The sequence below is a fragment of the Amia ocellicauda genome, chromosome 22 (genome assembly GCF_036373705.1).
Source record: "Amia ocellicauda isolate fAmiCal2 chromosome 22, fAmiCal2.hap1, whole genome shotgun sequence".
Lineage (NCBI taxonomy): Eukaryota > Metazoa > Chordata > Actinopteri > Amiiformes > Amiidae > Amia > Amia ocellicauda.
The window spans coordinates 9,576,845-9,586,108 of record NC_089871.1 but is presented as its reverse complement, the minus strand read 5'-3'; the positions used below and the strand labels follow the sequence as shown (position 1 = coordinate 9,586,108).

The 9,264-nt window shown below is 47.8% G+C and overlaps 2 protein-coding genes across 2 annotated transcripts in view; both read left to right on the top strand.

The window, feature by feature from the left end:
• Positions 1-1,374: 1,374 nt before the first annotated feature.
• Positions 1,375-8,642, top strand: LOC136718528 (telomerase-binding protein EST1A). Its single transcript, XM_066696280.1, has 4 exons — positions 1,375-1,487; positions 1,737-1,980; positions 6,822-8,471; positions 8,569-8,642. The coding sequence occupies exons 2-4, from the start codon at positions 1,863-1,865 to the stop codon at positions 8,640-8,642; spliced, it is 1,842 nt and encodes a 613-aa protein (XP_066552377.1). The 5' UTR covers positions 1,375-1,487; positions 1,737-1,862.
• Positions 8,154-9,264, top strand: part of smg6 (SMG6 nonsense mediated mRNA decay factor) — a 90,524-nt gene continuing 89,413 nt past the window's right edge. The window contains exon 1 of the mRNA XM_066695636.1: positions 8,154-9,150. Within this exon, the coding sequence (XP_066551733.1) occupies positions 8,900-9,150 (251 nt within the window). The 5' untranslated portion in view covers positions 8,154-8,899. The remainder of the gene's footprint in view (positions 9,151-9,264) is intronic.

Genomic DNA, 9,264 nt, shown 5'->3' with positions numbered 1-9,264 from the left:
AAGATTGTGCAACACACTCGGCCTTAAACCCCAAATCTGCCTTCAACCAGTACTATGAAGCCACAAACGTTTTTTCCTTTTCCTTTTCAGAGGGAGAAAAGGAAATAGCTACATTTGCTCACAAGCATTCTGGCTGTCTATACAAACATATAGTCCGTCAATACTGACATTTACAGGGGTTCAATTGCGATCTTATTTTTAACCGGAGGAACAATGGAAAATGATGACAGCTGTGCCAAAGCCATTTGGAGTCGCGCTGTGCCTGCTGTACTTCCCCATATTAGGAATCGCAAATCACCTCCGGTCATCCAATCCATTTAATCTCGGGTTTCTCTTATTCTTGCAGCTTTGATTCACAGCAGCTCCAATAATTGGACTAATGCTGAAACAAAAAAAGTCCTGTTTGAATAACCAAGAAGATGGCTTGAAATAGCTAGAGGTAGTGCAGCAGCAAATATATTATTTAAAAATAATATATCCCGTGTGTTGGTGTATATGATAACAATAACTCATTTCCTGTCACTGTGACTTCAGTCCATCTGTTTGGAGGCATCAGAGCTCTTGTCAGTAACCCACACTGACAGGCAGTTCTGTGTGCAGCGCTGGCGTCCTCTATAACTGGGTTTTGCCTTTAGTGTGTTGAAAATAGTTAATTTTCCAGTGTTATACAACTTTCTACACATCTACGTCCAGACTGCATATGGCCTAGGTTACAGCTAATATATATATATATACTCCTACTATCTCTTCATCTGAACACTCCCCGTGTCACTTTTCAAAACCAATATTTGGATATAATGAACATTGTGAATGGTTATCAGTTTAATAAACAAACTCAATTGCAAACGTGTTAATGAAAGATTTTGAATATTGTATTCTGAAATGTTTCCCGTCTAGAGGTATTCTGAATTGACATTATTACATGATTCGGATACAGTGTTACTGTACATGCAGTATATAAACTGGTCTGGTAAGATACCATCAAAACTCCAAGGAAGGAGAGGAAACATAATGATAGTTCACCAAGAGGGGTGGGTATTCAGCGAGCGGTGTCCTGCATTGCAAGGAAAGGCAGCGTTTTATGTACTGGATTACAGTCATATAGTCAAATCAAAAGGTGTGAGGAGGTAAATGGATTTCATATAAATCAATCTGATCATTCCTTTCTTATTTTTATTTAATCAAGACAGTCTATGAGTTTCCTTACTTTTATGACCAGTGTGTATGGGTGTGTAGCCTGTGTTATTATTATTAAGTAGTTTAGCAGAAAGCATGTATGCACATATATCATTTTGTCACATCCACGCAGTACAGCTGATGAGTCGTGTTTTGTCGCCCTCTGTTGGCGGTGTTTAGGTGCGGCCTGAAATGCGTGTGAGTATGAGCCTCATGTAAACCAGCCACAAATGACAAACGACCAATTACATAAAAAAGAACTACGAAACTCCAGAAAACTTTATTCCAGTCGCAGAAACAACTTCAATTAGGTAGGCTAAATATGTTATATGCTCCTATACATGCGGGTAGTTTTCATAAGCATCGTTGTGGTTTGAAATATGTATTTATTTAAAAGTATACCGTTTAGAATTACAATCCGTTCTAAAACAATATGGACTTTCAACGTTGATATTTAATAAACGCGTTATTTCTGTCTTTGCCAGTGCGATATATTTGTATGTGTAGCTTTCATATGCATAATTCTGGTTTGTAATATGTATTTATTTACGTTTTTAAAGGTACGGTCAGTTCTACAGTGAAGCTGAAACATATGGAAATTCGACATTCATTTCCTAAACGCGTTTTCTGCCTCTGTGCCAGCGCATGGTGTTTTGAGCCCGCCGGGCCGCCGTGTGTTTGTGTTGATGGAGACGAAGATGGCGGAGGAGCTGGACAGAGTGCGGATTTCAGCCGCGGAGCTGCGAGGGGGAGCGCCTCCTGCAAATAGGCGGGATGAGAGCCTCCGTGCCGGGGAGTCGCAAGGTGAGAGCCCGCCCGAGACTCCGGAAAGAGCCGGGACAAAGCCAGGTCGAAGAAACTAACGAAACCGAAACAGCAGCGCCGAGGGGGTTCGGTGTTTTTCTGCCCCCTCAGTTCTCGCCCTCCAACCCTGAACCCCCCGCGATGTTAACAACACACAGCGCCACAGACTGCGCTCCGGCGGGGCTCACACCACCAGCACCGGCCTCCCCCAGCGCTCCCAGTCCCGGGACCCAGGAGCCCCAGACACACCGCCCGAGAGAGGCCGGGGACGAGCTGCGGAGAGGCGGCAAATTTCGTGTTTAAAAACTCCTGGCTGGGTTGTCAGTACTGTGGCTGCTACAGTTTGAACTGCTGTCTGCCGCTCATACGTGTCTGTTGATATTTTTCTTATTGTTGGTGCTGACTACAGCTGATCAAATACTGCAAATAATGTTATTCAAACAACTTTTCTGACTTGCGCTATTATTTATGGTGTGATCACGTCCACCACTGCTGTGGACTGTATGATGCACCCAGGACACTACAGTCATTAAAAGCACTAGAGAGATCAGTGCCTTTAGTAGCAGTGTGGCAGTCTGCAGTCTTAATGTGTCTGGCATGAAGGTCTGTCTAAAGGAAATAACAAGTGACCACATACACAGATTTGTCTGTAGTTTACGCCGATTTGTGGTTGACATTTTATGAAAACCATATAGCCCCTCTACAAATATTGCTCATTTTCTGATGAAAGTGCTCTGTATGTGACTGAACGCAGACCGATCATTATTTATACTGAACAAAAATATATAACCATGCAACCTGCAAAAATTGAAAACGCTGACTTACTGTTCATATAAGGAAATCAAGTCAATTGAAATAAATAAATTAGGCCCTAAACTAGATTGCCAGTCTCAAGTTTTGAGGAAGCATGCCAGTGGCCTGCCGACTGCAGGAATGTCCACCAGAGCTACAGTCAGGTCCCCAGACCCTGGAGAGAATGATGAGTTTCCCTGAGATGGTTTCTGACCGTCTGTGCAGAGATGCTTTGGTTGTGTGAACCCACAGCTTCATCGGCTGTCAGGGTGGCTGGTCCCTCCGGTGGAGAAGCTGGTGTGGTTACACGTGGTCTGTGGTTGTGAGGCCAGTTGGACGTACTGCCAGATTCTCTAAAATGAGGTTATGGTAGAGAAATGAACATTCTGGCAACAGCTCTGGTGGACTTTCCTGCAGTCAGCATGTCAATCGCACACTCCCACAAAACCTGAGACATCTGTGGCATTGTGCACAGTGTAGAGTGGCCTTTTGTTGTCCCCAGCACAAGGTGCACCTGTGTAATGATCATGCTGTTTAATCAGGTTTTTGATATGCCACACCGGTGGATGGACTGTCTTGGCAAAGGAGAAATGCTCACTAACAGGGATGTAAACAAATTTGTGCACAAACAAGCTTTTTGTGCCTATGGAAAATTTCTTGGGATCTTTCATTTTAGCTCATGAAACATGGGATTGACACTGTTGCATTTATATTTTTGTTTGGTATATATAGTTTGCTGACACCTTTATAAACATACAAGGAGGTCTTAAAAGTGTAAAAAGTATTAAATATTATGAGTAGACTTTAACAACACTGTACCGCTCAACACTGCAATCATTTATACAGTGGAGCAAAATGCAACATGCAGAACTGAGAGTTTTATTCAGAGATGGTTATATTCTGAAAGTACATAGGGGTGGTATAAAGTATCACTTTAGGTGATAACTTTTGGCACAACAGACAGATGGGTTGAAGGAGCTACAGGTGCAGTTAAAACTAGATTGTTGTCAGGTGGGTTTGGAAGGTGGTTTCTGTCCTGATGTTACTAGATTTCTGGTATCGCCACCAGGGAACAAGGCAGGAGAATAAGGGGGGAATATGGGAGGAAATCTGCAGGAAGATTAGTGGAGAGGAAATGAGATAGAGACAAGACAAGGGACTAAAGATCGGAAGAGAGTGAAAGTAGGTGTGCATAAGAATTTTAATTAAACTGATCATGTGACAATAGGTATCCAGTGCAGACCTGTGTGTGCAACTGATGCTCTGTGAGCAGCAGAGTTTTGGAGAGGGCAGTCAAGAGGGAATTGCAGCAGTTCAGTATAAGTGGGGTCTGGTCTGGGAGCTGAGTGACCAGTCCAGCGCAATCCATGCAGTTAGCCAGGCTGCTTCCTCTCCTTGGGGGAGGTCTTTCCAGAAGAGTGGTTTCAATAGGGATTCAGTTTTAAGTGACTTCATATAGGAAGCAAACAAAAATAGCATTAGAAACGAGCACAGACTGTTCCGATCGTATTGTTGGCTCATTTGATTGACACTCAGTGCTGTAGGTTACATGATTCTCACTACCTCCCAGTCGATTTGAATTGCAGACACATTTGTTTCAATTCAGTACACTTCCAAATGCTGTTTGCTCTCTGTTGTGCTGTGTCTTATGCTTGTGTCAGCAGGTTTTAACAGTTCTCTTGTTTTTTTAAGTAGCGGCTAGACTTCATTTCCGTCATTACTTTTCTATTGTGTTAAAATGGCTGAAAAAAAACTAAACGGAAAGATCTGTATATGGCAGTGCTGTGGAGACGTCATTGACTTTTTCTTCAGTGGTGTGAGTCAGAGAGACACAATGGCCTTCGCGGCCTACGCAGGCAGGACCCGGGTGAGAGCAGGGGGCGAACAATTAACGGACTGGACGACCAGCATGTCTCCGAGCGAGCGAGCGAGCGCATCGAGGCAAAACCAGAACCAGAACCAAGTTACTGCAGCCGTAAAAGATGAGGAAATGTGGGGAAGTGGGAAGCCAGGGAGCTGGTGGTCTGATTCCCAGGCAGGGTCATGTGGGCACTGTCTTGGTCTGTGTCTGCATGCTCCTACACTGCGCCACAGGTGTGGGCGTTTGCTGAATTCCGCCACATGTCGCTTTTCAATACCGCGTGTCTGTGCGGGTGTTGCTTCTGTGTTCATGGTAACACAAAATTAATTGCCAGTTCAAAATGTTAAGGCTTTCATTTATTTTTTCTCGGTTTAGCTTGTGGCTGTAGATTTATGTATGGATTTTTAAAATATATGTATATTGTCACCAGCCCATATCGATCCACTGCTGGATGAAGGCCTCCCCCAGATGTTTCCACTTGCTTTGGTATACAGCTTCTTTTCCATGCACCTGCAAATTTTTGGATTTAATCTTCACATCTTTTATGTGGTCGACTTTTTTGGGATTCATTTGATACCTTATTTTATCCATCTTTGATCTGTTCTTCTTGCCCATTGCCATTTTAACATTTTCACTCTTTCAGTGTCATTACATATTTTGGTTTGTTCTCGGATTCGTTCATTTCTTCTTTCTCTCTCTCTCTTCTGTTATTCCAAGCATCTTTCCATGCTTATTTGTGTCATCTGCAGGTCCTGTAACAGTTTTGACTTTAGTGACCAGGTTTCACAGTTATAAGTGAGCACTGGTAGTATGTTTTGATCAAATTTCTCTTCACGCAAGTGGGTAGATTTCCTTTCAACAGTGCATTATTTTCCAAATGCGCTCCATCCCATTTTCACTCTTCTTTTGTCCAAGCTAGACAAAACTTTTGACTTCTAGTATCCATTGTTGTACTTCAAATGTCTTAGATTGAACAAAGCTGTTAACTGGACTTAAATAAGTAAAGTTTTTCTTGCTTGCATCAATTATTGAAATCCAGGTCTTTTTGCAAATATTAAGTCATCAGCAAATTGTGAATTGTTCAAATAAGCTGTTTTTTCCCAGTCCAAAGTCTTGAACACTTCCTTAAGTTGCCGTGAAGAGTTTGGGAGAGATTGTCTTCTTGACAAGTTCCTTTACAGATTTTGATCTTGTCAGTGTTTTGGTGGAGTTGGATTGTTGATGTAGCTTTGTTGTAAATATATTCAACAAGATTTATATAGGTTTGCTCAATGTTTTCATTTCTTAGAGCCCTGATTACTAAGTTTGTAAATATTTAATCTTGGGCCCACAGCCCCCAAACTCAAGAGCTGTTGTCGTCTTGGTTAGAATTTCTACAGAACTAATAAGTGCATCTTGCACATCCTTGCTAATCCCTGCAGCTGCTTCTCTCTCCCTCTGTGCTTCGTCACCTCGGCAGATTACGTGTGCAGTGGCTCACAGAACTTGGTGCTTTCAAAAAATAAAAACAAATTATGTTTTCATCATAATAACTCTACTTTTGTTAGTGTGCTTATTTTTCCTTTAAATCAGCCCTTACCCCTTTCATTCTACAGCACTGCGGGCATCAGGTTTGGAAGCCGCGGGCAAATCTGGTTGTTGTAGCAACGGGCTGGCCACCTGCTGTGGAAATGCAGCTTTTACAACGGCTTTTGTCCAAAAACAATTAGCCCAGGTTTGGGCACTAACTAACACTAGTTTGTTTCCTTAACCAGCTTTAGGCTGCTAGTAGGTTTACCAGATAAAACGTATAGCGTCCAAGTGGAAGTGGGAAGACGGACGTTTTCATAGTGAAAGCAATGGGGTCGGTGCATGTAATCATAGAAGGGGTTCGGTCCAGGGTCACAAAACAAAGCTCAGTCACAGCCAGGTAAACACACGATCCACACTCTCTCTGTCTCTGAAGCTCTCCTATGCTCCCTTCATTCTGCCTCTGGTACACTGCCATTAGGTCATACTTTCATTTTGTGCATCGTTTGAGTTAGCTGAGAATTCCACTTTTTAAAGTTTTTCTGCAGGTTTTCGTCAAAAATCTTGCCTTGCAGATTCCATCTGGCTCTAGTCATGGTCTGTGGTGCATGAGCATCAGTTTTGGTGCTGGCCTCACCTCTCTCTCTCTCTCTCCCTCCCCCCCTCCTGTCCTTTACAGAGCATCACGAAGGTGGTCTGAAACGGGAGGGGAAGCGCCCTGCTCTGCAACTGTACCAGCCGGGAGTGTGCCGCCTGCACCCACGCCGGGACACCTCCCTGAGCAGTGAGGGAGAGGGCCTGACCGAACTGGACCAGCACCAGAACCAAGAGGAAGAGGAGGGGGGAGAAGAAGTGAATAAGCAGGTCAGAGAGGTAGAAGTGGAAGAGGAGGAGGCAGAGGGGGCAGGGGCGGTGGAGGAGTTAGGAGCAGCAGAAATGTCCCAGGGCACGGTCCAGCAAGGTGACCAGATGGGCGGCACAAACACCAATGTCGGCAAGCGCGCTGCAGATCCTGCCCCTGCCGCCGGTGCATCGCCGAAACCGGCACGCAGGGTACGCAAACCAGACCGGGAGATCTATCAGCCGGGAGGAAGGAGACTTCAGCAGCAGCAGACAAACAAAGACCCAGGTCCGAGCAGGGAGCCCACCGCTGAGAAAGTCCCGGTGGCTGTGAAGGTTCAGCCAGCAGTCAAAGAAGTCCGGTCCAGCAAGGAGAGTCCGGCCCACAGGGACGTTAAAGCAAACAAGGAGAGGAAGCAGGAGCCGGGGCCGATCAAGGAACCGCCAGCAAAGTGCAAGATTCCAGGGACCGGGAAGCCTTCGGGTGTGGGTGTCCCCCAGGTCCAAAACACGACGGTCGAGAGCTTGGCTGGGAGAACGGAGAGACTGAGCATATCGGAGGGGGGAGAGGAGGAGGAGAGGAGGGGTAAGAGGGGTGGGAGTGAGGAAGCAGGGCGGAGGAAGAAGGCCGGGAGTGAAGGAAGGAGAAATCGAGCTGGAGGAGGAGGAGGAGGAGGAGGAGGAGGAGGAGGGATGGGTGGTGGTGGTGGTGGTGGTGTTTTGGGGGGAGTGGGTGACGTAGGAGGAGCGGGAGAAAAAAAGGAGAAGGCCGGAAGGAGGAGTAGAGGAGCAGCAGCACAACGACCTGAAGACAGAGATCCAAGAAAGAGGGGTGAGAGGGGAAAGCCTTCAGGGGAGAGAGAGGGGGTAGATCCAGAGGAGGTGAAGCATAGGGACAGAGAGAGGGAGGCAGAAAGACTGAGGGAGAGGGAAGGGGAGAGGGAGGAGGCAGGGAATAGGTCCAATCAGGGCAATAGCGCCGCTTCGAAGCGCTATTCCAAATCGGACAAGCGCTGCTCCCGCAATCGCACCTACAGCACCAGCTCCGCCAGCAGCGGGACCAGCCTTGACGGGCCGGGGAACGGGGTGGTGGGGGAGGGTGGCAGACGGAGACAGCCAGGCGGGACCAGGGGGGAGAGAGAGAGGGGTAGCAGGGGCGGGGGGTCTGCACCTGCCTCTGGGGGCCTGGCAGACAGGAGGGAGAGGGCCAGGGTGCAGAAGAAGAAGCAAGCCAGGGACTTCACCTCCTCAGACTCCCTGGAGGAGGGTGATCCAGGGAACGGGCAAGACCTATGGCGAGGGAGGGAGAAGGAGAAGGAGGACAGCTGGAGCCCCGACCGACGGCCCATCAGTGTCAGGAGCCGGGGCGGAGGAGGAGGCAGCAGGAACACCGGCGGGGTCCTGAGGGTTTCTTTTGACAAAGCGGGCAATAGCCTGACCGCCTCTGAAGTCTCTGAGCAACGGAAGAAAGAGGAGACGGGGCCCAGAGGCAGGGGGAGGGGAATCCTGATTCTTCCCGCCCACACAGACCTGACTGCTGCCCCAGAGCCGGGGCCTCGACTCCTGATCGGGGGACGTGGGGGCAGGGGGCGTGGTAGGGGAGGGGCCACCAGGAGGCTATGGGATCCCAACAACCCAGACCAGAAGCCAGCCCTACTGAAGACTCAGCCACAGCATCAGAACCTGAGCCTGCAGCAGCACTTGCATTTGCAGCAGCAGCCGGGCTGTGCACAGCAGCAGCTTCACTTCCTGGACACTGACGATGAAGTTGCAGATAGTCCTCCAATCCAGAGCTACCGTGCCCCTCAGCAAGCCGCCACCCCTGTGGCCTATTACAAATTCCAGACTTCCGACAACCCTTACTCTTTCCAGTCTTCTGCAGCCAGATACCCCTACCCTTATCACCTCCCCTACCAGATGCCTGGCACCAATGGGGTGTACCCCCCTCCCCCTGGTGCCTTGTATTTCTCCGGGTACGGGCAGCCTGGGTCACAGGGATACCTGCCCGCCATGACCCCTGAGGAGGCGGAGGTGCAGGTGCGTGGGCTGCAGCAGCAAGAGCTGGCCAAACTGCTCCGCATCGCAGACAGCCAGGAGCTGCAGCTCAGCAACCTGCTGTCCAGGGATCGGCTCAGCCCAGAGGGGCTGGACAGGATGACACAGCTGAGGTGAGCACACAGCCCATACGCACCAGGGCTCCGTTCAGTACACACACTAACACACACTGCCAACACATTAACTCTTACTATATCAAAGACCGGAAGATGCACAGAAAGAAGTAT

Excerpts from the sequence above, each read along its gene's own strand:
- LOC136718528 (XM_066696280.1), top strand. The coding sequence starts at position 1,863 with ATGGAGACGAAGATGGCGGAGGAGCTGGACAGAGTGCGGATTTCAGCC. Across the intron at positions 1,981-6,821 it reads CCGTGCCGGGGAGTCGCAAG|AGCATCACGAAGGTGGTCTG; the intron begins GTGAGAGCCCGC and ends TGTCCTTTACAG. Across the intron at positions 8,472-8,568 it reads AGAGGAGACGGGGCCCAGAG|GGGGCGTGGTAGGGGAGGGG; the intron begins GCAGGGGGAGGG and ends ACGTGGGGGCAG.